This window comes from Pogona vitticeps, chromosome 6 (assembly GCF_051106095.1).
Source record: "Pogona vitticeps strain Pit_001003342236 chromosome 6, PviZW2.1, whole genome shotgun sequence".
Classification (NCBI taxonomy): Eukaryota; Metazoa; Chordata; class Lepidosauria; order Squamata; family Agamidae; genus Pogona; species Pogona vitticeps.
In genome coordinates, this window is record NC_135788.1 from 59048715 (window position 1) to 59076516 (window position 27802).

Sequence of the window (27802 nt, forward strand, 5' to 3'; positions counted from 1 at the left end):
AGATGAAGGGAACACGATGTAGCATATCTTGATTTCAGCAAGGCCTTTGACAAAGTTTCCCATGTTATTCTTGCAAGGAAGCTAATAAAATGTGGGCTAGACAGTGCTACTGTTCGGTGGATTTGTAATTGATTGACTGACCGAAGCCAAAGGGTGCTCACCAATGGCTTCTCTTCATCCTGGAGAGAAGTAACTACCAGGGTGCCTCAGGGTTCTGTTCTGTGCCCTGTGCTGTTCAACATCTTTATTAATGACTTGAATGAAGGAATAGAGAGTATGCTGATTAAATTTGCAGACGATACCAAATTAGGAGGGGTTGCTAATTCCCCAGAGGACAGGATTAAAATTCAAAATGACCTTGACAGATTAGAGTCCTGGGCCAAAAGCAACAAAATGAATTTCAACAGGGAGAAACACCTGGGCAGAAAAAATGAACTGCACAGATATAGGATGGAAGACACCTGGCTAGACAACAGTACCTGTGAAAAGAATCTAGGAGTCTTGGTAGACCACAAACTGAACATGAGTCAGCAGTGTGATGCGGCTGTCAAGAAAGTCAATGCAATTCTTGGTTGCATCAATAGGAGTATAGTGTCTAGATCAAGGGAAGTGATAATACCACTCTATTCTGCTTTGGTCAAACCTCACCTGGAGTATTGTGTGCAGTTTTGGGCATCTCCATTCAAGAAGGATGTTGACAACCTGGAACGTGTCCAGGGGAGGGCGACCAAAATGATCAAAGGTCTGGAAGCCATGTTCTATGAGGAGCGGCTTAAGGAGTTGCCAATGTTTAGCCTTACAAAAAGAAGGTTAAGAGGGGACATGATCACCATGTTTAAATATTTGAAGGGATGTCATGTTGAGGAAGGGACAGGTTTGTTTTCCATGGCTCTAGACACTAGGACAAACAGCAATGGTTTCAAACTACAGGAAAAGAGATTCCACCTGAATTTCAGGAAGAAGTTCTTGATAGTCAGAGCTGGTCGGCAGTTGAATATGCTGCCTTGGAGTGTGGTGGATTCTCCTTTTTTGGAGGTTTTTAAACAGAGGCTGGATGGCCATCCATCGAGAGTGCTTTGATGGAGTTCCTCCATGGCAGGGGGTTGGACTCGATGGCCCCTGTGGTCTCTTCCAACTCTGTGATTCTATGATTCACAAAAAATTCTGTTCATGCACTCTTTAAATTGCCAAAGGCCTTCCTGAAGATGAAGCTTTGTGCCAGCAGAAAGACAGCTTTCTGCTGGCACAGAGAAAGGGGGCAACCCAGGTTCCTTGACAAGGTGTTCCACAGCCTGAGAACAGGCCCTCTCTCGTGTCTCCACATGCCTGCTGAGTGGTTGAGACTGAGAGAAAGGCACCCCCAAAATACCTTAAAATCAAAAATATTTGGGGGATATTACTGAAACCATAACTGAGAACATGCTGAAAGGAATGGTATGCTTTTTAGTGCTGCCTTGCAGCAACTGGTACTTTCATTTCAGCCCTACAATTTTATTATATTTTTATTTCAAGCAGACACAAAATGATATTACTTTCGTCATTACAGAGGGAAATTCTATATTTAATTTATAATCCTGTGCATTTATAGTAACACTTTGAACAGATTTACTGAAAGAACATGGCCAAATGTTCTGAGATTGAGTGTTGTGCATGTTGCAAAGTTTGGTCTTATTTTTGCAGCAAACATACTGCACTATGTCAAAGAAACATAACATAATGTCAGCTAAGTATTGTCAAGCCATCTGCTGAAACACTTCAGAAGCACCATTATTTCAGCCGTTATTTGAAATGAGAGTGCTCAGATCTATTCATCCACAATAACTTGACATTTTTACTGTTTTTTAAACTACATACCTATAGACCAGCCAATGAGACCCACTGACTGCTTTGCTGCATCATATGATGGGACATTAATATAACATGAACATGTTACTTTCCCAGCAACCTTTACATCCTGTCATGAGCAAGGAGGGCATTTTGGTTGTGAATTGGAATTGTAGACATAATTTTGGAAGGGCATAAAGCAACGTATAAATAATATCACTAATATGATCAAATGATTTGACTGTAACAGTTAGACAGTCCACAGGCATCAACAGCTACAGCCTTTCTAAGACAAAGCAGGCAGAGCAGGCAACAGGCCTGTCATCACTTTGGACAATCTGGTAAACAGACAAAGAGCCTGTCCACGTTTGGAGAAAGATGTAATATATGGATTGCAGTTGTCACAGTTTAGGTCTAAAAAAACACTGCATGTGTTTTTACTTAGCTCAAGCTATCCTCCCCCTTCAAGAGCTATTGCATATCTTTCTGGTGCAACAGTAGGGCATGCATTCTTTTTGGCATGATTCATTTAGCTTGGAGGTTGTTTTGTTTTTTGGTGTGTGTGTTTTGCAGGGAAGACAGGAAGACAGTGACTGGAGAGTGGAAGGTGTGACTCTGAGCAGAAGTTTCAGAAACTGGCTTGTGTGAAGAATGAATATGGCAAGAATTGGTGTGTGTGTGTGTGTGTGTGTGTGTGTGTGTGTGTGTGTGTGTGTGTGTGTGTAAAGAGAGGAAGAGAATGAGGGCGGCTGGCTCTCTGTGAGGTGCAGTGTGTGCTGATACAGATTACAAAGGAGGAATGAGCTGGAGGGTTGCTTGAAGTCGATATGTCATTTGGATGCAAGGATCATGCCAAATAGCATATCGCTCTTCACCCCACAACCCAATCCACACTATTTACATAATGTCAGCCTGCACAAAAAGGGTCAGTGTGAACAGCCCAAATAATTCTAGTTTGGCCCCAAAGTTGCCCCCTAATTCTACATTGTAAAATTTGATGTGTGGGGGGTCATAACAGTATAAAAAAGCAGAGCATAGCAGACTTCACAATTCTCCAGTTACTGTGCCACCAGCCAGCATTAGTAAAGAACATGTGGACTTGTGAATCAACATCACTCCAGCCAAAACCCACTGGTACTTGGAAGAAGTAGGGAGGGATCAGCTTTGCCTTCTTCAGCATTGAGTTTTTATCAGGTTACTTCTGCCCTTAATGTAGGGGAAGCATGTGGTCCGCAAAGGCACAGCTCCTCCGCATACACCCATACCACCAGCTGCCAGCACCCAAATATGAAGAAATGTGTGGATGTTGGTAAATTCTTCAAATATGTCCTAGAATAAAATTATCTTCCATTTGTGTCCACTTAATTCAACAAGTAGAGACATTCTAAGCATCAAGGGGTCAGTGCCATATACCTACTTGTCATATAGATGGAAAGGATGAGGAGCCTCTCAGAAAACAGGTGACAGCCTTCATTCAGCATTAACATGGTGGAATATACAGACATTCAAGTCCAGATGTGTCGTGGCTATGGCCTCAAAGCCCTGGACTTTGATCAACAAATCAGTGAGTATGGGTTTCTCTCACATTTTTAAAAATCTCCCTCTCTGTTCCTACTGAATATGAAGACATGTGCACACTGGGCAGGAAGACTGAGATTGTGTGTCAGTATTTCTTCATTGTATATATGGTATCTGCCTTTCTTTTCCCCTTCTCCAAACCCCAAGAAACAGCTCAGTGTGGCAGCATGGCAATTTGTGGGGACCCAAGGCCCAATGTGTTTTACACACTTTGAAGCACGTGGAGCTTGTGCTGGGAAAATGAAGGAGCAGGAAGTGAATGTCTGGTAAAAAGTTTTCTCAAAGCTAGCCAATTCCTGCAATGAAATTTAGGAAACCCATAAACCATGCCTTTTTATTTGTTCTCATACTTGATTTTCAGAAATACATTGTTTTAAAATGCCTTTTTGTTTGTTTCAACTGTAATGGCTTTTAATTTTGAACTAAGGTTGCCATTTCTCACACTGAGACTCACATTTTCCAGGTCTCAAGCTTTGGGCTTAAAATCTCGGGGACTCTAGACATTGGCATTCATTCTGATAGCTTTAGGACATGTGATTTAGGCATGCTGAAAAGCATCCTTACCAATTTCATTATCTTATGAAATCTAGAGCTGTTTGGATTGGGCCTTTAAATTCATTAAAGCAACCGCAATTAGCCCAAAGAGAAAGAAAGTGGATGAGACTTGCTAATGTCCATTGGACCTGGAAGTGATTAGGGGACTGGCATTAGGCTCTGTACAGAGTGTCTCTTAAATCCCTTGTAGATCCTATGGAACTTCGCAATTTCCATCCACTTTCTTCCCTTACAGGCTCATAGCTATTGTCACAGAGAAGGATTTGCTGGGGAACAGGTATGTTTGCCCGAGAACTTGGATTTTGGGCTACAGCTGCCAGAATTCTGGCTCAGATAATTCTTAGTTAATCCTGGGAGCTGTAGTGAAAAAAAATTCAAACATTCCATGCCCATTAAACATTCTGTTCTTACAGAGTCACATCTCTGTGTGTATGTTTGACAGCCAACTATTAATGGAACACTGACTCCTCCATTAGACCTGAGGCTACTTTAAAAGATATGGCACAGACTGTACAGGATTCACAGCACTGTCTTCAAACAGAAGGAAACAGCCAAAATATGCTACCTGAAGCCATCACCTCACATTGCTCAAGACTGGGCTTGCTCTTTGGTTAGGAATCACACCCTTCTCAATAACCTATCACTGGGCCAAGAAATTGCTAATAACATATTATATTACTAAAATGAAACCTGTTTCTACAAAAAAAGAACAGAAAGCTTTGTGAACTTTAATCCCAAAAGCAGAAGAGCCAACATAAAGCTGTACTCTCATTAAAAATGACAGCAGTACAATTTCTGTTTGATGTCTCTATATGTGCAGGATTAATAGATGATTCCAGATCTCTATGTTTCCAGATTGCCATTAAATCTTTCATCACCCCAAATTCATCTCTCCTTCTTTAATCAGTATTATTAAAGAGAAGGGGAAAAAGAGTGGGAACCTGGAGAATTCTGATTTGGGTGTATAAATAGCTACATTTGTAAATAGTACTTTTTCTCTCTCGGGTGATAAGGCCTCTTGTTACCACCCTTGGAACCAATGTAGAATTTTAAATGTGCCACTAAATTCTTCCAAAGTCTCTAAACACTAAACATTGTCTTTGTCTTTGTTGGATTGTTTAAAATAAAGATTACTAAGGACATTCTTTCCACTCCCTACAGTTCGAAAGGAAACAATTGTCCCTGTTTCTTGATCCATTTGTAATTTTGGCTCAGCTGACTACTCAGTATGTTGCTGATTATAACTGCTGTTTCATTATTTCTGTACCATTCAGATCAGTTTCCTAAGAGAAGCCAGTGGGGCAGATGTATATCTGCAAGAGGGAGATGGAAAAGGAGAATTTTCAAGGACTTGGAGGTGAACATGAAACAGCAAAATGGCAGTTTGTTGCTGTTCTACAAACCACAAACTTCCCAAACTTTTGGGGGAAGTTCAGGTTTGGAAGTTCAGGAGCCCTAGAATGGCCACCCAGCCACCCAGAGACACCAAAATCACAGAGACGTTTCCCCTGACTCTCCTCTACACCCCCACCAAGTTTGGTAAAGTTTGTATTTTGGACATCCCAGTTATACAACCTCAAAGCAGGTCCCCCAGGAAAGTCCCCTTTAGTCGCTGGCTTGGAGGAAATTCCAGCAGTGGTTCATGCCATAGAACCTGGCACAAGGTGTTGCTCATCAGGAGGAGGGCTAGGGAAGGACCAAACCCTTTCCACATACCCTGTGGTCAATGCCATACTGGAGGTCTAATCTGAGGTACTGAGGTTGCTCTGTGGTCAACAGGGGAAGGAGGGGAAACAGGCTGCCTGACAAGGGAAGCAATGTTCTGCTGGAGATCTGAGCTAACCTGGCTCTGCAGTAGAAGGGTACTCTGAATAGCAGAAGTGGCTCTGAGGTGAAAATGGCTCCTGTGGGTTGGTCTTATAAATAAGAACAAGCAACTCTCCTACAGCCCTTTGAGCTACATGTTTGACTGTCTGACCTGCCAATCCAGTAGTCTTGAGGTTCTTCCTAAGGTTGCCTAGTGCTTCAGATTGCTAGAAGTAAGCTGTCAGTGGTGAGGAGGGGGAGCAAATGGGAAAAAAACAAATAAAACAATAACCGCTATAAATTGTTGGTTCTGTTCATTTCAGTTGGTTCATTTAGAGAGGGGCACAAATTTTAAAAAAATGAAAATTCACCAAATGTATGCAAAAAATGGCTAATTTGTCAATTTGTTTTCCAATGAATCATGAAGCAATGTTTTTTAAGTGATTTTAAATTTGTTCATTCATTTGGCTATAAACCGCCCCCTAGGCACCCAGAGAGACCAGGAAGCTTCCTCTGACCCATCTCTACAATCTTCCGAATTTGCTAAAGATTGCATTTCAGATTACCAAGATATGTAGCCACAAGGAGCCCCCCCCCGGAAAGCCCCCCCCCAGGCAGCTAGAGATACCAAAACCACAGAGAAGCTGCTACTGACTTTCCTCTACAATCCCTCCAAGTATAAAATTTAGTTTTCTCAAGCTAAAAGGCACTTTCTTGGGGGACCTTATTTGTGGGTGTATAACTTGGATGTCTGAAACCCAAATTTCACCAATCTTGTAGGGGTTGGATTCAGAGCATCTGTGTGATTATGTTAAGCATCCGTTTGATTCTGGTTTCTCTAACTGCCTGGGGGGAATTTTATAGGTTTTTAAATGCAAAACAAATCAACAAATCGATTCGTTGATTCATCAGAAAAATTATAAATTCATTATTCATGATTTGTCAACCTTGATGAATCACAAATCTAAATGAATTGCAATTTTTCCAATTTCTGCCCGTCTTTAAACCTGACCCAAACCAAACCAATGAACTAGCATATTTTTATGAACTTCCTGGTTCGTGCCCATCTCTACTTCGAGGATAAGCTTCTTGTTACCAATGAATTCTGTAGCTCAGTGACATGGGGCACCTTCTTTGCACACAGATTTTGGGGTGGTAGCTCTAGGTAGGTCCAGCAAGGGATACAAATCCTCACTTGTCTGTTCCTTATAGGCAAGCATGAGGAAAGCACAAAATTATGTCCCTCATCATCCAAGAGGCTGAGGACTTTTGTGGCTCTCTCAACAAAAGAAGAACAAGGGCAATGTTGTGCAGAGTAACCCACACTGGATCAATAAAGCTTTAACATAATACAAATTACACAGAATGACAGTGGCAGCTACTTTGTTCGATAGACTTTTAAGGACTGAAAGCATTGGACAGGCTGTTCTCAGTTTGTTCTAACAGTCAGCCAGTCTTTTTGTGCTTGCTGTGTTTGTGTGCTTTAATTGCCAAAGGGAAAGCACATTAGTTCTGAACAGATCCAGGGTGTACCAAATACAGAAACCTTGATGGGGAAAAAATTAGCACTCCTTGTCTCAGTCACCTGGCAAAACATTCCTTGCTGAGGAATTTTGTTGAGGGAGCCGAAAACTGATGAGAATGAAGCATGGAACAGGTATTTTTTACATTTCTGATAGAAATCCTGGACACCTGTTTCTAGGCAGCATGATCTGACAAATTGCACGACTCTTTTTCAAGAAAACAGTTCAGACTTCCATACATGTCTCTCCTAGGATCAGTACTGCTGGATCTGGTGCCCTCTAGAAGTCTTAAGGACACAGGTTCTTCCTTGTCTTGTCCTTCTCTTGTCCTTGTAGTAACCGAAGAGGCATTAAATAACACCGAGTGCCTGCCTGTCTTGGAAGAGTTGGACAGCGAAGAGACTCCAGGTGCCTGCGGACAGAGTCTATCCAGAATCACAGTGTGGATTTCAAGCTAATAGATCCACCAGTGACATGGTATTTTCCCTCAGAGAGTTGCAGGAGAAATATAAGGAACAACAATAACCACTCTTTGTGGCTTTCATAGATCTTACAAAGGCCTTTGATTTGGTTAGCAGGGATGGCATTTTTAAAATACTTCTTAAGATTGGATGTCCACCTCGACTCCTTAACATCATCAGGTCCTTTCATGAGGAAATGAAGGGCACTGTAGTTTTTAATGGTTCAACATCAGATCCCTTTGACAACAGAAGCAGAGTGAGACAGGGCTATGACCTTGCGTTGACCCTGTTTGGGATCTTTTTTGCTGACATGCTGAAGCAGGCCTTTGGAACTGCAACAGAAGGTGTCTATCTCTGGACTAGATCAGATGGGAAGCTCTTTAATCTCTCTAGGATGAGAGTGAAGACCAAAGTCCAGCTGAAATGCATGCGGGACTTCCTGTTCACCGGTGATGCAGCTGTTGTTGCCCACTCTGCTGAAGACCTCCAACAACTCATGAATTCTTTTAGCAAGGCCTGCCAAGATTTTGGATTAACAATCAGCCTGAAGAAAACACAAGTCATGGGCCAGGGCGTGGACTCACATCCCTCTATTACCATCTCTACACAAGAACTGGAGGTTGTTCATGACTTTGTGTACCTTGGCTCAACAATCTCTGACACTCTCTCCCTAGATGTCGAGCTGGATAAACACATTGGCAAAGCAGCTACCATGTTTTCTAGACTCACAAAGAGAGTGTGGCTCAATAAGAAGCTGATGGCATATACCAAGATCCAGGTCTACAGAGCCTGCGTCCTGAGTACACTCCTGTACTGCAGTGAGTCCTGGACCCTTTGTGCACGGCAGGAGAGGAAGCTGAACACGTTCCATATGAGTTGTCCCCGACACATATTTAGTATCACCTGGCAGGACAAAGTTCCAAATAGCGTAGTCCTAGAATGAGCTGGAATTATTAGCATCTATACATTATTGAAACAGCCCATTAGCTTGGGCATGTTGTGAGAATGGCTGATGGTCAAATTCCGAAAGATCTCCTGTATGGAGAATTAGTGCAGGGAAATTGCCCCCGAGGGAGACCACGGCTGCAAGGATATCTGCAAGTGGGATCTGAAGGCCTTAGGAATGGACCTCAAGAGATGGGAAACCCTGACATCTGAGCGTTTAGCCTGGAGGCAGGTGTTGCAGCATGGCCTCTCCCATTTCGAAGAGACACTTGACCAGCAGGCTGAGGCAATCCCAAAAGCAGCAAAATCAGGGAGCTAGACAGGGAGAGATCGTATTTGTCTTCAGAGTGGAAGGGATTGTCACTTTCGAATTGGCCTTCTCAGCCACACTAGACGCTGCTCCAAGTCCTACCATAATATCTCGAAACTGAAGGATGCCCTATCTAATACCTAAGTTTAGTCATTAGCTACATAAGAACACAAGAGCACTCGAAGAGTCATGCTAGACCAAAACACTATCTAGTCCAGCATGTTGTCTGTCTAACACATCCCACTCTCCCACACAAGCTCTTGGGACACCACCAAGCAGGATAGAAGAGGAACATTATCCTCCTGCCCATGCTTGATAGTTAATGTATAAAGAGCTGCACTATTATCTTCCACCATACAAAGGCATAAAGAATATTATCCAGATTATCTCTGCTAGTTACACTAGACTTCCAGAGCAATGCACTCTTCTGTTCCACACACTTTGGAAATCCAGCATGACAGAGAGCTCACAAAGAAACCTGTGGAAGCATTTCCTTCCAACCCTTCTGCTTACTGCTGCTATTGAGTAAGAGATGTGTGTAATGGTGAACAGGCATGTGTTACAAATTCAATTTCTGGTATTGAAAGCACATACCTACCTGGAAACAAACTCAGACCCTCATTAAGTCCAGCTGTGTGGGGGTATTTGTATACAAATATGAATACCCTCATCTCTATAACCCAGCACTAAGTATACGGCATTGCACAATGGTGATAGGTACATATACTGAGTCTCACCATGCTTGTAATAACAGAAAACTAAAATCAGTTTCTTTCCCCACCCAAAATTGAATAAATGAATTAAATCTCATTTCTGACCATCCTCCACAATAATGATAATGCCTACCAGTGTTGCTCTATACAAGGCAAAACTTCAATGACTCTGCAGAAATTGCTTCTGAATTCATAACAGTATATATCTCATGTTGTTGCAAAGCTCTTCATTTTGAAGGAAAGAGTAAATGCACAGATACCAGCTATAAAATAGCTGGTTTGACCATAGTACATGTACAAATATTCTCAGCCTGAACACAAGTATTTGGATGGGGGGGAACCATGATACAATTTTAGACTGCATTAGTAAAGTCATGACTTTCAGGTCATGAAAACTAATCATTTTAGTTTATTCGTCACTAGCCAGACCTTGGGTGCTCTGGACTTTGTGCTCTCCTCTGGGGACCTGTGAGGGGGTGCAAGTGTGCACCCCTGGTGAGTTATCTGGCCCCAGGAAAAAGGTAACAGGCAGCCAAGAGGAGGATGAGTCACTTCAGGATCAAGCCAACTGGAGAGAGTCCCTGCAGCTGCAAGAGAGGCAGCATCCTGATGAGAGACAGTTGGAAGAGACAAGGTCAAGGGGAATAAAGGAGCAGAATGGGAAGGCAAGGGGTTGCCACCAATCTTGGAAGAAGAGGGTGTGTGGGAGGATGCTAGAAGATGTCTGCCATAGTCACCTTTATTGACTGGTGAAAGGAGCCAGGCCCTTTGCTTGGATATTACCCTAGATGCTTTTACAGTTCTGGAGAGGCAAGTAAACTTGTGCTCACTTATATGTTCCTTCTCAATCTAAGCTATCTCCTCCTTCCTGTGGTCTGGAGCCTTGACTCTGGGGAAATTCCAGTGAAACTAACTCCCCTGCTCCAAGCTGGGAAGTAGTTTGGAGACTGTAATTTGACTCTTTGGGACTGTGGGAAGAAAGGCAAAAAGAATTGATGCTGTAACTCTGATAAAAATGGATATGAGTCAAGAAGCTGAGCTGGAGCCCATGGAGTTATTAACAGCGGACCCCGGTGAGGGGGCTGGCAGGGTGCACAGCATCACAGAGAAAGCTGTAGACAAACTGGAACAATTTAGACAATGAAGATAGTGAGTGATATGGGAAACAAGATATATGACGTGTGTTTTGTGTTGTGTTTTAAGGCTACCTCCTTCGATGCTTCTGGCAATGCAATAGGATCCTTGTATCCATGGAGCCAGTATCTGTGGTTTCAAGTCACTGTTGCTTCAAGCTTCTCTGCAGTATGCATGTGTACAATGCAAAGCGCATGAGCACTTACCTTGACTTCTCATTTTTCCCCCACTTCTTGCTGCAGGCTGGGTTGCTGCTGCTGCACACCAGCCTGCAGTGTATGTGTCCACCTACCTCCTCTTCCTCTTGCTCTTCCCACCACCTTTTGTTGAGTTTGCTACCATCTGCAGTTTCACACATCTGGGGGCTTCAAAACTATCCCCTCATGGCTATTGGGGTTTTTACTGTTTAAACTCATCAAATGGAGCTTGGTGCATGTTAGCTGCTATTCTGTGTTTTAGGTAGTTGTACTCTGAGATGTACACACTACTGATTTACATCTATCCTGTCAGCACTGTTAGTTCTCACCCAGAAAGATAAATAGCATATGTGAGGGTTTTTTTTTCTGTTACCACCAGCAATATTTGCAGTCATTCTGTGGCAAGACCTGTATACAATTCTGATGTGATTCACAGAGTACACAAGTAGTTCTTCAGCTGCCTCTAGATTTCCTCATCCAGGGAAGTCCTTCTGGTACTTGCAATCTAAATATACGAGTAAAAGCCTTTAAAAATAAATAAATTTAGGGTATGATATTAGTCAAATAAACAGTTTCTAAAAGATTGCCTCCCATTCAGTGTAACATATCCAATATTGTCTTATGCACTTAATATGTAATACTTTGCCTGACTGGTACTGTTCCATATAATGAGTCACCTTCAGTGCAAAATCATCCAAACATTATTGTAGGCCATGACCACCAATCTGAAGGTCAGTCTGAGAGCACAATATATTTCTGCATTCAACCAGTCTCTGGAAAACAGCCAAAGAGAAATGCCTAGAAGCCTTCTCAACAACAACAAAATAGAAATAAAAATCCAGGGCTGTGAGCTGATCTGGAATCTGAAAACTCTGCACTACGTACAGGATTAGCTTTCTGAAATTTCCTGCCAAACAATGGTCCGAAGGAGTCTAGGCTGCACTGCTAAGGTCTTGTCTCAAACTGCCTGCCATTCTTCCCAGCCTCTGTTGTATATAGGGAGCAGGTAGCCAGTGCCTGACTACAAGAATCTTGGTCCAGGCTGCCTAGCATCTGAGAGATGCAAGCAAAGATTTAAGGAACAGTATTTGTTGCCTCTCATTGCCTTTCTGATTTATCTTCACCACAAAGTATGAAAAGAATGACTCACTATCCAACATCATTGGGCCATCATTAGAAGTCTTATTTTACACTGAAATCCATGGGCATATATCATGGTCACAGACCAGCAACACAAACAGTAGAGGACCATCATATCCCAGTATGCCTCTTAAGGAGTTTGCTTAGTAGGGTATGCTGTTGAACTGGGTCTTCAGATGCAGCAACTCATAATAGGTGTTGAATGATTTTTTTTCGTTACATTTTTCTCTGTGCATTTTTCAGTAATTATCCTCTCCTGCTTATTTAGTTGAAATGGGAGAGAAAATCAATGCTTTAATGCATTAAAAATATAATCTTTGCAACCAAAGGTGGGATTCATATTGTGGCTCCCTTCCATATAATTATATTAATTCTCATCTCACATACTGTTTGAAATAATAGCATGTTAAATGCACTGTAAACCACAGTCATATGTAATTTCCATATAGGTCCAAGGTAATAGAGGATATTCTCCTGGAATTATTACCATCCTCATTAAAATGTATCTAAATATGTGGATCTGCTACTGGAAATGCTAGAAATAAGGACAGGATGTCACATTATTGGGCAAAAACCATTCAGGACCTCCTTGGGAATCAGCATTTTATTTCATACTTTACTAAACTGTGCAGCTTAGCTTCTCATGAATTGTCCTGCTGCATCTTTACAAAAACAACCCATGTTCTGGTTTAGCATTCTAATTCAGACTTCACAGGAAAGCCCAGTACTAGCCATAGTTTGGAGATCAGTGAAAGAGTTGCATGTCAAGCTTTTATTTAAAAAATGATTTATGCAGTTTGCACCTCCTGGAATAGAGTGTGGACTTCGGGATAATATACAATCCGAAATTCAGACATTTTCAACTTTGTGATGTGCTCCATGAAATGAAACAAAATGTATTCATCAACATGTGCTCCTTTTTTATGCATGAATATAAAAAATGTACAAATATAGGTTAGCTAATGAAAGCAGTAGCAAAACTTTTCATACATAGAAAAATGTTACACAAATATCTACTTTTTTCTGGGGTTGAGGAGGAGAAGAATCATGGCACCATGGCAAAAGGAGTTTGTTATTAAACTAAAATATATCACACAAACTATGAAACACAATGAGAATTTTTAAACTGCATCCCTTGTCCTGTTTGGACATATGCACATATTTTCTCAGTCACTTCCACTCCTGAAAAAAAAACGCACAACTTATCACCATATTGTCAGCTATTTGCCTCAGTGACTACAGCTGGTTTGTGTTTTTTCTTTGTATATCAAGCAAGGGTGAAATGGCTCCTCCATAGTCTGCTGTAAAAGCCTGAGTAAAAATGCAGACATTGAAACAAGCCAAGTTATCTTAGTTTGTCACTAGAGCTTAAAGGCTCCCCAGAATGACTGGTTATCTTTGATTTTAGACTACATACTCCTTGGGGTAGAGGCTTGTCTTCTTATTTGTATGCCATTCAGTACTATATGCATTTTCAATATTATATAAATAATGCAGCTAAGGCAAACAATCTGATGCTGCTTTGCTCCAGGTGTGTACTAGAATGAGATCCCTTAAATATCTTTTCTCCCAAAAGGAATCACAAGACTGTAGTTATACATATTTCTCACTTGTTGTAGTTGCCAGTAATGTCACAGTCCTGTAAAAGGGTTATGTGGCTATCTCATGAAGATACCACATCTCTATCAATGCTGGCCTCTGCCTGTACTGCCACTATTATTCTGAACTAAAACTTTTGATGGAACAGTGTGTAATAAATTTTGGTACAAAATATATAGTTATGAGGGCTGTGATGAAGGTTAACTCACTTCAATTCAGGATACAAGAACTGGGCTGGGATTGAAACATTTTCCATGACCCCATTGATATTTGTGTATTTAGCCAGTTTGCTGATATTGCTGTGCCTCAGCACCATTTTTTTCTCCCTGGTTCAGATTCTTTCACCTTTCTAGGGCAATCCCAGCCAATCAGGGCTCATGTAATGAACATGACAGTGCTAGAGATGGTCATGTGCTATTTTATTCATTTGATTTATATACCATCCTGTTAGTACATGCACTACTCTGGGTGGTTTACAAGTAAAAAATTATAACTTACTATAATAATAATGAGGGAAATTCTGTTTACATCAGTCATATGGGCAGTATTAGACAGGACCATTAATTGTCCTCACTTTGCATGAATAGGTTGTTGCTTCCAATGTCAAAGTATTTTCCTACGATAATGAACTCAGGATGCTGTTCTGTTCTGCCAAAGATAATCCTGAAAAGTGCTTCCACTTTTGGCCTCATCCCAATTGTTACTTACTAGCTCTGTTCTGAACTGGCCCTGTTTTGCAGGGTGAAGATATTTTATGTTGAATTATTATTGCTAAGTTACATGAGAAAGACTCATCAAACTTACCTGGCATTTTTAATCTTTGCTGTTGCACTGATGGGATTTATAGACATGATTGTGTGGAATTTGTGTTCTCTCCCCATGATATTTCAGTTTTTTTTCACTAATAAATTGTGGACAATATAACTATTGTTTGACAGACTAAGGGTTGTGTTGTTGTTTTGATCATTATGATACATTTGGGAAATGACTCAGAAGTAATAGTCTCAGGAATAGGTTCTAATTCAGCATTGAACACTGACAAAATAATCTGTGCTCTTGAGCTAGCTGTATCTCTACCACTTAAAGCCAATTTATATTACCAGAAAAATGTTGGCTGTGAAAGCAGGTAAAACATGGTCCCAAAAGGAGTGTTTGTATTTACTTAACTATCTTCCACTGCAGGAAAATATAAGATATGTGTAGTATCTTCATATATAGTATATAGACAATCCATATTTTTGTTTTTATTACTACCAAGAGAAATTCTGAAGCCTAAAAGGCTATATAATAAAAATTCACTGTCTCAGTCAGCTACAGTATCTTCTATGTGTTAAAAGATGCTGCATTAAATACAATGTGTCAACAAGTTGTTGTTGTTTTAAAAGTTGTCTAAAGAATGAATGGTTGAAAGCCAGAACAGCCCAGATAAGAGGCTTAATCAAAGCCTTCTTGGGGCAAAAGGCAGAATTGTTACTTTGCTTCCTTAATTAGGTCCTTACTGGAAACCTCAAAATTCTGCAGTCAGGAAAGTGAAATATACTTTTTATTGGAGAAAAAAAGAAGTTGGAAAGAAAAAAGGACATGCTAATTATTTGACTGTGCACTTATTTGAAAGTAACAATGTCAATAGTATAAAGGATTTGATCCACTTGATTTAATAAAAACAGGATCTGGGCCTGCATTTGGCTCTGGGAGGTGCAGATAAGGTAATCATGAAAAAAAGAGTGCAGTTTCTTTGCATATGGCTAGTTTTAATCACACAGATACCTAAATCGGTAAATCACCCTGATGTAAAGTTAAAGTTAACAATCATTAAAATCAACAGAAGTCAGAGGCAAAAACAGGAGCAGTATTTATTAAAACAACATGGTGTTTCCTACTGGAAGCTGGCAAGTCCCATTTTAGGGGCATGGCAGAGAATCTTCTTCAGGTTTCAGTCCAAACAACAGGACTAAGTCCAAAGTACTGAATCGCATCGGCAAAATGGATTTAGTACTTTGGATCATTCCTTTCAAGTTTCATCTAAAACTCACAGTGGATGAATTGCCCTCATGAAATCAAAGTCACCGGCCTCCACTGACATCACTCCAAACCACTTTGGGGTGGAGTTTGTCTTGCCATGTCTCTGGGGGTGGAAAGGAAAACAGTGGGGACCATTAAGTTCAGAATGGGCAGGGAATCTGCCCATCTATAGCCAGGCAGCAGGGAGTTCTAAAGGTTGATGGTACCCTAAGCCAAGAGAAGGACAAATATCTACCCACACCAAATGTGCTGCAGCAAAGGACATCTCCCCCCCCACACACACACACTGTCCTCTCTCAGAGAGTACTTTGTACTGGAGAGGGATAAATGGTATTTGGCTAACTCATGGGCAGGAGTGAGGCCTTAGAAGAGCTTGAAGCAGAGTCAGAACATGCAAAGCTGCCCTGAGAAAATATCAGCCTGTAAAGCTGCCTCATCCAGTCAGCTTCTCACAGCTGCCTACGACAAGGAGTTATTTGTGAGAGGCTACCCTGGGAATCAGGCAGGATTACTTCTAGGGGCTATGCCTAGAGCCTTCCTTGCACACCTGCTGGTGGACAAACAATAACAATCATAGATCAGACCAATTACTCTGATCTTTGAATGAGAATGGGCTTGCCTTTACATGCTGACAACAGGAGGATGTTCTTCCTGTTCTCATCTGAAGTGGCAGAGTATGTACAGATTACAAGTTAGCTTGTAGTAAACTACTGTATATGCTGCAAATTTATTTTAGATTCAGAGAAGCTGCTTTCATTCATTCAATATAATTCTCATGTTCCAACCAGATCTCTAACTTACACACAAAATCACAGCATGACCTTAATTTAGCCATAGTAGTTAGATGCTTGAGGGACCACGTATTAATGCAGTTCCTTTTGTCAATGAGTAAGCATGTGCTTTGCAAACAGAAGATCCCATGTTCAATTGCTGGCATCTCTATACAAAAAGGACCAAAAATAAGCAAATATCTTGGAAAACTGTTGTTGCTCAATATGGACATTACTGATCTGGCTGGCCTGATGGGCGATGAAATACTAATTCAAAGTTTTGAATGGGACTAAGGTTAGGCTTTTTTTGAGTGTGTGTGTGTGGCAGGAATGGCCTTCTGCTAGCAGAACCCTTTTCTGATGCTTGATCTAAGAGACATTTTGACAGAGCGATCTGCTGGCAGAACTGTCCTGCAGGATAAGATCTGCCAGCGAAGCAGCACAAAAAGAGACAAAGAATTGAGGTAAGGAGAAGCCACATTATACTAGTTCAGAAACGCTTTCCAACTCAGAAACACAGCCACAAAGTCAACAAGTTAAACCAGGACAAGGATGATTGTTCAATATCCCTAGGCTGCATATATGTGTGTATAAGTGAATTTGGCACAGCTTTGACTGGTCAGAAATAGAACTAAGTTCTTGGGCAGTTTTCCGTGTGTATGTGTGCTATCAGTGTATACTGCCATTAATAGAACATGTGACTGAAATGTCACATGTTTGCATCTGTTTGTTCTTAATAGATAGAGAATAGGCCACATCCTGAATATTTAAAAAAGAATAAAAAGGCAGATGCACCAGTTAATTGCTGTGCTAAAATGGTACCATATTTAGAATATTTCTAAGCATTTCTAGAAAATGCAGGTGAAACACAGTACTCTACAGGGATTTTCCAAGGCCTGAGCTAAAATGGCCAAGAAATTCCTCAAGGAAAAGCAACTCTCTGGTTGCCCAGAAGAAGTCGTACAGAAGTTCATCTTAGTGTAGCTGTAGCATTTGGCTTCTGACTAAGACATTAAATATAGTTACATTATTCCCTGTCATAGCTACAGGACATGAAGGTTGGTTGGTTGGTTTTCAAGTATGAAAACATAAACATGAAAGCTACTAGGAAAAAGCTCAATGTGTCTTAGAAATCAAAATACAGGAAACCAACCCTTCATAGTGTTGAGAGCAATTAGATGAAGCCAGACTAACCATCACTGATATGTTGCTTATGCTCAGTCTACTGTTATGGATATTGAGTGTGCATATTAAGGATGACATGGCTGGTCACTGGAAGTCACAGTTTGCTGCACCCCAGACAGAGGGTATACAGCAGGATGTTTTTTAGGTATGAGTGCTGGATACATAACATGTAACATACATAAAAGTAAAGGTCCACAGATGATACAATTAAATAGATGATAGGTACTTTGAGAATTAATGTTGTCCAGTCAACAGTCTTAAATGGATAGTCCTCTGTCAATATCACCTGGGGAATTCTGGGTGTTGAAATCCAAAAACACAAATGTGCACTTCTCTACATAAAATGTAACATTCAAAAGCTAGTACAATATCTTCATACAGCATCTTCGTATGGCAGTTTTAAAATTCTCTCCACAGTTGGCACCTTAGCCATTTGCTTTGCTAAGTCTTGTCTGAAGCATAAACCAAACACACACACTTGAATTAAAGGCAGATAGAATGTCATGAATAAGGTATACCTGCATACATGATTCAATATATCCTATTTGTCATTGGATTTGCAGTTTAATATTCTCAACTGGCCAATTCTCATTCTTGAAGCAAATCTCATTTATTTAATTTCACCTTAAAATATCAATTAACGTATTTTGACTCACGTACATTAAAAGCAGTTGATTTTCCACCTTCTTTTTTTGAATCAAAGAGGCAATCTAATCTATTAATAAACCCTGTGGAAATACTATCTAATATAGTAACCTACAAAATGAGTACAAAATTGGCACTGTAAATGTAGCAGTGGCTATAGATATTACTGCTGATTGTTTTGTGAATAAAAATAGTGTGTTTAGAAAAGTGCAAATACTCCTGGGGAAAAAAAATTAAGCAGCATACCAACAAGATTTTTTCCTACAATTTTCTTATCTGAATTGTAAAATTTGATTAGTGGTTGCCTTCTGCTTGCCTTACCTATTTTCTTCCCATCCCTTTATTTTTTTTCCCCCTTATCACTAAAAGCTGTTAAAAAGTGGGTGCTGTACAACACCTTTAGATTGGTAGCATTTGCAGTTTCATCTAGGAGTACCTCTATGAGCTTGGAACTTTTACCTTCATCATTTGCCTGGGTAATACCAATAGAGAATTATGAGTAAACTGACTGATTCATGTTGTGATACAGATTTATGCATATGATTACGTCTCAAAGGGCTGTACTTTCCAGATTACTCAGATTAGCAATCCCGGTCAATCAGGGATCATATAACTAATAAGAATGAACATAGCTACGCAGCATTTTGCCAATATTATCTGAGGAGAAATAAAACCAGTGTAAGAAGCAGTATCTTCTTTCTTGATAGGAGATACTCTTTTGTCCCATTCAAGACCATCATCCAAAATCTCCAAAAGGGAGAGATGCTTTACGAAACTAGTGGAAACAACTGTGGCCTTTCTTTCCACTTTTGCTCAATGTTTTACTTGAGCAAAATCAAGTAACTTGGGGGCAAAATCAGAGTAAAGAAAGAAGGATTTATTTAATAAAAAAGCATGCATCTAGTATTTCAAATGTCTAGGTCACTGGTTCTTAACCTTGAGTTACTCAGGAGTTTTGGACTGCAACTCCCAGAAGCCTTCACCACCAGCTGTGCTGACTGGGGTTTCTGGGAGTTGCAGTTCAAAAGCATCCGAGTAACAAAGGTTAAGAACCACTGGTCTAGGTAACATAAATTTACATGAATTGATAAACTGCAAAATGTATAACTTGCAAGTTGTGCAAAGTCTTGAGAGCTGCTGATTTGTTTTATAGATTTTTAAAAATATGTGTGTAGATTTGAATAATCAGCTAGTCCTTCTGTGTTTATTGTGTTTGTATGTCCTGCTTGTTAATTTTACATAGGATGCCCCAGAAGAATTTTGTGAAAATTGCAAAAACTTGACAAGAAGAAAAACCTCCTTGTCTCACTCCTGTGCTGGAGGAAAGAAGTCTGCTGGGTTTTTAACAATCATTGTCTACATATCGCAATCAACAAGAACACAATATTTAGCAAGGCCTGTTTCTCTCCATAGTATTCACAATGTCTCAAAGGGATGTCTCACATTGCCAATCAAGAGGAAGATTCAGGTAACGCTGTGCCAAAAATTATCCCCTGTGAATTCTGACCATTCTCAATCAATATGATTTAAAAGAAATCCTCTTCAGAAAGGATTTCTAAAGAAGAGATATTGTGGAGAAAGTCTCACTTTACTTACAAAGTGACTGCATGATATGTGTGCATATTTTGTCTTTCACTAGACAGCTGTACAATATCTGTGGCATGTAGCAGCTCATATACCTGTCCCTGTTCCCATATTCAATTAAAGCCTAGGAGAAATGTCATAAACATTCCACACGGTTTTCAGATGAGAAAGTGTAGGGAGCCAGGAGAGCCATGGAGTGATGAATAATATGTAATGGAAAGGAAAAAGGAAGGAGCAAAAGCAGCCTCCTCTGCCACTTTGCAAGATTACAAGAAGCTCAAAAATATAGACAGAAGAAACTGGAAAGGACTCTGAGAATGAAATTAAATAAATAAATCGTCCTTCACTAGTTTTTCCTGTCCCCTGACACTTGAAGCAACACTTCCTTCCTAATATACCAGCTTCAAGGTTTGCAGAGAAGGAGCAGGAAGGTATGCATCCAAAGCAGAGAAGAAATAAATCCAAAATTGCCTCTGTGAAAGGTGGCATTTGCAAGACCTGGGGAAGGTGCTGGCCTTTGAAGAATAAGTCATTCGTTTTTCCCCCAAAGTGAAACAGTATCAGACAGTCCTTTTTCTTACTCTAGAAATACAAGCCAATATTGCATAATTATTCTTAAATTATTAAAACTTATGTTTAGAGTGGCTGCCTCACCCCCACCATATTCTAGAATGACTCTGGATTGAGGGCATTATGGAGGAAGCAAAATGGTGCCTAGTCTTCTAACGTGGTTGCTATTGTTGCTGCTTGCAGTGTATTGCAGAGAACAAGCATCCTAGGGGGAAACAAGAGCAAGCTGTGGTAACATTGTGAATAATAATAGTTGAAATTGGTGGGGAATTTCTCTTTCTCTTGGAGAAATTCAGTGAAATTACCCCCCCCCCTTTCTCTTCCCCATAAAATGGGGAATTTTGAAGGCCCATTTGTGTGCAGCTGTACAATTAACTCCTGTTGTCAGCCAATGTGAATAGATCATAGAAGCTTTAAAATATGGGTGGGGCAAAGAGCTAACTGCAGCTGGAAGGATGCATTTGCCGCTCTCCAACCAACATTTCCTCTAAGCTGTGCGGTCGCACAGCTGCTTGGTGCTACATTGGTCCCATGCACTCACAGCCAGTGGTGCTGCCTACTGGGTTCCAGTTGTGGTGGCAGCCCCACAGATGCAGGGGGGAGTTTCTCCTCAGTGCTGATGGAAAATTAAATGTAATTAAGCAGCAGCATTTGTTGCTATTTAATTTACATTTAGTTTTCCACCAGGGGAAACCCCACTGCAAAGTTGCAGCTGTGACCCGAACCAAATTAGTGGCAACACTGGCTATGGGTGCATGGGATCAATGCAGTCCCATGCAGCCCTGCAGCTTGGTAGAGACCTTTGTCTCCAGCCCATCCGCCACAGGGCACCCTCAGGCCAGTCAGCGAAATTTGACGCCAAATCAAAACTGGTAGGCACCATCGTAGTACTTTGGAGTTGTTCCCCCCCCCTCCAGCTTTTTGACTTTTGAGGACTTGATTTGGCAGTACCAAGTGGTGGTGGACGGATTCCTCAAAGCCTCCACTTATGCTTTAAACATTGGTATATTAATGTCACAGTCTGTGTGACCATTGCATACATTACATGGATGATTTACAAGGCCCCCAAGTGACCTATGTGCACCCTACCCAATTGCCAATGTCCACTTTTATATATTCCACCACTGATCAACTGGAATGCTGACCAGATACATGTTTGAACATTATGCTTCCCAGTCAGTTAAATCTGTTGAAGAATAAAATTTCTAATCTCAAGGTAATCCCTGTTTGCAGTTTCTAGCCCAGGGGCCATGATATTCTAAAGCATCTCAGGGGAAATCTGATAGATAAGTACTCAGTTCAGTTCGACCTATTTTTCTGATGGGACGATGAGGCTGAAAAGAGAGATTCAAGATCCCTTATACAGTGGTGCCTCGCTTAACAAGCGCACCGTACAACGACGAATCCACATAGCGATCCCCTTTTCGGGATCGCTAATGCGGAGGCATACCGATCGTTCCAATGGGCAAAACTCGCATAGCGACGATCGGTAAGCATTTTGCATTTTTTGCAATGCCCACAGATCAGCTATTCGGCGGTTCTAAAATAGCCGCCGGATGCCCGAAATGGCCGCGCGCAGCGTTTTCGCGCCCTCCTCTCCCTTACCGAGGGTGCGAAAATGGCTGCTGCTATGGAGGAAACTTCGCTGAACAGTAAGTTTAGGGCCCATTGGAATGCATTAAACAATGTTTAATGCATTCCAATGGGTTTTTATGTTCCGTTTAGCGATGTTTTCACATAGTGAGGGTTAATCCGGAATGGATTAACCTCGCTATGCGAGACACCACTGTACTGTCAATCAGGACAAACTGAAGAAACAGATCAATAGCTTAGTCAAAATTGAGTGAGGAGAAGCCTCAAACAAATCAAATGATCTGGCCACACCTAGGACACCTCTTGCTTCTGCACCGCTGATTCACCCTCAGGACTTCCAGAGTCATCTAGTATTTATCCAGCCCTGATATTCCTGTGAATTTATTAGCATATCATCATAGTACATATGCACCAGCATTCCACTCATCCTGTATTACAGTATATGCATATATTGAAAGGATTCCATTTTATTTTATGCTATTCCTGAAAAACATAAGCTCAGCCATACTAATAGGTCCTATTGTAAGAATTGTCATATTGTAACAGCTCCAACTGCTCTTTTCCAGTTCTTGCTTAGAACTGAATTTAGTCACACATAAACAAGCACAACTGAATCCAACAGTGAAAGGCAATTGCTCCATAATTAGGTTGCTTTAAACCTTCCACAAAAGGCCAAAAGAGTGCTCACCTGGTTACATTTCTTGTGTAGGCATGATGTCTTGCTAACAAGAGTCCATAAACAGACACACATTTTATACTTTGCTTTATTTTTCCTTTTTAGTCCATTCCAAACTCAGATTAAGGGGGAGGGTGGCTTTTTTTTTCTATGCTACTTTTTGGCTTGTGATGACCTCTCCTGGCTAAGTTGTTCATTATCCTTGATGTTAAGAGTCTTCAAATCAATGCTTTTAAAGCTGACCACATTAGACCATCAGTAAAAGCTGCTTACAGTTGGGTTAGAGAAATGTTCCTGTCAATACAGTACTATTCACATAGGACTGAACATGACATTACACAATATTTATACTGTATATTGTACAACATTTGTAATACCTTATTTATCTGGCTCAAATCTAATTCATTTTTATGCAAAATAGTCTTGCATTTCCTCTTGATGATCTTTGAATAAAGTCAGTGCAATGTAAGTGAAAAGTCTTGTCCAAACCATATGGAAGAATACATAAAATTAAATATGCAGTATTTTCTCCCTCACTGATCTGCCTTAAAAAAAATTAAAACTTCTAGGGAATAATTCATAGTCTGATTGTATTAATCAGAAATGAGATAAACCAGTTATAGACCACACATAGTTTTCTAAATGAAAAGCATGTTTCTCAACAGTAAAGCACAGAAAGAATACAGTCAAGTGTTTGATATATCGGACAGAATGCAGTTAGTGTTTTACATGTGCATAGGTTAAATTGCTACTAACTAACACATTACCAGTCACATTACTAGGTGTATGCCCAATTTCAAAGCTAGCATGAACCCAGTAATATGGCTGGTTAGTTAGTGGTACTTTGCTGCAGTGAGTTACATAATTTTACTTTAGCACATATAAATCACCAACAGCATGCTGTCAATTTATTCATAATTCATTCCTAACACTTCATATACATTTAATACATGCTTGTGCACGAAAACATGTGTGGACTTCATTGACTTGAACATTCAGTTATGGGTAGGCTTGAAACCACACATATAATCAGTTTCCTTCAGGAAAGTAGTCTGTCACTTCTCATTGTCAACATCTAAAACATTAATGAAGCCTGAAATGGTTTACTTGGTCAAGATTGGTAGCAAGACAATGGTCATTTGGTCAGAAGTTAAATGTGAACAGTTATAGCCTAATTGCATTGAACTACATGGAGTTCCGTCACTGACTTCAATGATACACCCAATGTTATGTAACTTACTTTCAAAAAGCTCCTTTTTTTCCAGAGTTCTCAAAAATAATTTATTCCCTACCATTACCATTCAACTAACTTCTGCACCTAAGTGAATGAATGGGTAGATATAATAACCAAAACAAAACAAAAGAAGCTATAAATCTAACATACTGTTTCTGAGAGAACTAATAAGGTTATTCGTTAGAGGTTATTAGAGAATAAGGTTATTTCACCCAATGTTTACATATTGACACGTTCAGAAAACATTACTAACTGTTAAATTATTGAACAAACAAACCAAAAAACAGATCTGCTTTCTTGCTCTTTCACTGTCACTTGGAAGAGTGTCTATACTTTCTTGCTTCTGTACAGGATTGTGTTTCATGCACTTTTTTTAAATGTCAGCATGTATTTTACTTTGTTATAATCATTCAGAAAATCAGATGTACTTGTACTGTTTGACTTTTTTCTCCAGCTACTCATCTGTTACCAGCCAGTATTTCTTCCACTTTTATAAATACATTGTCAATAAGTGCATTCTCTATGAATAGCAGCAAGCAATCATAAGGCAATAATAAGAGAAAGCAAAGAAACAAAAAAAATCTAAGACACTTGAACAGTATGTCAGTAGTACAGGTCCTTTGTGAATCTGACAATTTTCCTTAAAAAGTACAGATACTGTATCTGTACTGTTTTATATCCAGACATTAATGCACCAAATTGTGCCAGGTGAAATGGATTTTTGGGCTCCAGCCTCCCAACAGCAGCCCTCCTGCCCTTTAAAATGTGACATTGAGCGTTAAAGATCTTTTTTGAATAGGGTGGGCTCTAGTAGGATAGGGGAGGAAGATCCCTGAAAATCAGGCAAAGTTCAGAGTTTTAATGGAATAGTATGGTTTCTAGGGAAGGAAGTTCCAGGGTCTAATTCAAAATGTGTGAATTTTAACTTCCACAAACTTCTTGCCCGACTTTTGAAAATATGGAGCAAATGTTGGTTGTGTGATGCTTGTACCCAGTCTTGAGATGGTATTATGACAAGTACTGGAGGTTGGTGTATGTGAACAAGCTTTTGCTTGTATTATGGTACTGTGCCAAGAAGTAACACAGACTAACCAACCAACATTTAAAGCAGTCTGTACTAAAAATTGCAGAGAGTTTGGAATTCAGTGTTCTAGTAGAATTCGTCACTGTTGCTGCAGCCGGAGAAGAGATGTGCCACTGGCAGTTACCTGACTTTATGCTGTTTTACCCACCACCTTCTACCACCAATATGGAAGGAAACGAACACTCAGAATATCAATGGGATAAACCCACTAGACTGCACAACACAACTCAGTATGGACTCCATGTAGAAAATGGACTCAAACTGGACTGTCACCTGGCATGGTTTAATTCATATTCTGAGCTGTATACCTCTGATGTTGCACCCAAACTCTTTTGAATGTATCTCATATATCTCATTTTGTTTGCGAGGGAGTTCAGCCCTAGCATAAATTTTCTAAGCCAAGCCTCAAACTTGGAATATCAAACAGTAAAGTGAAAGTTACACCAGTCAAATGCAAAGTATGTTACATCAATTGCTGAAACCATGAATTTTACACAGCCAGGTTAGTACAGAGACCTCCAAATCAGATAATGCCATGACCTTCTTGACATGATTAAATCCTGCCCCCTCTAGAAATAAACATACTGCTCATATTATTTTCTTGAATTATAGATAGCAGATGTAAGTACGTCAGGTGAAAAACAAAGCCTTGTGCTTTGGGTTGGTAAAGCTTCCAAGTGATGGACTAGAGGAAAACAACACACAGGACTCGCATTCCAAAACAAACCGTACAGCCAACACATTGAAAACCACATGTAAGCAGAACGTTCTTGCCAATTTATTGGGAAGACAAAAATAAATCTGGAGACCCCCAAAGCAAATCTTTGTATGGCTCACAGATATTTTCTGGAAGAGCCCTTTTCTACATAAATTGGAAAAGTAAATTACATGTTTTCATCGCATATTTGCTAACTAATGCTGCAGATTCACAGGCATTTTTCTTCCTGGCATGCCAGATATGAACCTAGGCATCTCTCCCCACTGGTGGGAGAATCAGTCCCTTTCAAGACACTCTGGATTCCAATCCATCCCTAAAACTCTTGGATCTGTCAATCGGTTACTAATAATTTTTGTGATAGTACTTTTCTTTCAAGGCTGGATTATAAAGCTGACGGCTTACTGCCAACTGCATTGGTTTTGCTTCCAGATACAAAACTTTCTTCTGCTCCCAAGAATCCAGCAGCAAAACCCGGCACAGCGCAATAGCTCGCCCTCCCGAATCCGCACAAGCGTTTCCGCTTTTTGAAAGTCAAGTGCCCGCAAATCCAACGGAAGACTGAACGAAAAACTTCCTCCCCCCCCCCCAAAAAAAGGCCATCCAGCAATCACCACCCGGTCTCCTAGGTCCAACTACATTCTGTGCCGCCACCATCCTCACGCCAGCAACATCATCACCTCTCAGTGAGTTGACCAAGTCCACGCTCCTTCTTTTGCTCCGAGACATCCAGACAAGACTCGACCGCACCAGCCCAAAACCGAAGGCGAGCCCATCTTTCGAGGTTCACAGTTCCCTTCCTCCTCCCCCCCCTCCCCAACAACGGCCCGGGCGCCCAAGCACTCGGCGTTAATGCGGAAGCGAGGTACTTACGGGAGGGCGAGAGGGCTGTCCGGGCTCTGCAGCTGATGTTGCTGAAAATCCACAGGAAAAGAGCTGCCCTGCAGCCGGCTCGGAGTCGGAGCAGCCCAACCATCCTGTTTCGTCCAGGCTCCCCGGCAGTCCCCGGCGCTAGATGCCAACGAGCTGCTGCCTTCTCCTCTTTGCCTCGATCCCCTTCTGCCCACGGCGGGTCAAGCGGACAGACTCGTTCACCGTGGGGGCAACAGCTGACCTCCTTCTGGCTGCCGCCTCCTCGTCTGACTACTGACCAAGAGAAGTCCCCGGGACTTTGGCTCTCTCTGAGCAACCAGGCGGCGAGAAGCCTACCCTTCGGGGAGGAGTGGGCGCGGGAACGGCGGCTTCTCCCGCGGCCCGGGCTGGCGCCACTGCAGCGGAGCCCTTCCTTTGGCAGCCCCCGAGCTGGGGCTCTGGTTCGAGCTAGGCTCCCGGCGTAGGGCGCGCACACAGCTAACCGGGAAGCCGGACGCGCCTTCTTCGGAGAGGGAGAGAGGGAGAGGGAGCAGCCTGCCTGCCTGCCAGAGCCCGCGACCCTCTCGCCGCAGAGGAACTGCCTCAGAGGCGCTCGCCTCCTGTATTCATCATTCGCCAGCAGCAGGGAACACAGCCGGTGTTGTCGCCGCGACTAGCAGCAGAGGCAGCATCACCAGCAACCTAGAGAGAGAGAGGGCGGAGGGAGGGAGGGAGGGAGAGCTGATGGGAAAATCCTCCCCTCCTCTCCCCTCCCCTCCTTTGGCTTCTCTGCCTGCTCGGGCGGCTCCTCCTCCCTCTCGCCTCCGATGGAGCCCCCGCTGTCTGGCTGCGCCCCCTCCCCAATTCTTCCTCACTTGTCTAGTTCCCCACCAGAAGCCGAGGAGCCGTCCCACCCTCCCGCCGCGGAGCCGAGGGCCTCGCCGGAGTGGCTGAGCGGGGACAGGGAGGTGGCCGGGCTCCCGGAATCTGCAGCGTCGGCACTGCTGTCCGTGGTGCTGAACTTCAGAGCTTCGCCTCTATCACCGCGCCGGGCGTTTGCCGCCACCGCCTCCTTTCTTTTCCTTTT

At 41.6% G+C, this 27802-nt stretch overlaps 1 protein-coding gene across 3 annotated transcripts in view; it reads right to left on the bottom strand.

Annotated features, from left to right (window-relative positions):
* The window catches only part of CNTNAP2 (contactin associated protein 2), a 2051986-nt gene extending 2024599 nt beyond the window's left edge, over positions 1-27387 (bottom strand). For 2 of the 3 annotated variants that reach the window (XM_078377431.1, XM_078377432.1), the window contains exon 1: positions 26737-26958. In XM_078377431.1, coding sequence (XP_078233557.1) covers positions 26737-26839 — 103 coding nt within the window. In that variant the 5' untranslated portion in view covers positions 26840-26958. Of the gene's footprint in view, positions 1-26736 lie in introns of all 3 variants that reach the window. The other variant, XM_073002555.2, reaches the window with a different exon arrangement.
* Positions 27388-27802: the final 415 nt, after the last annotated feature.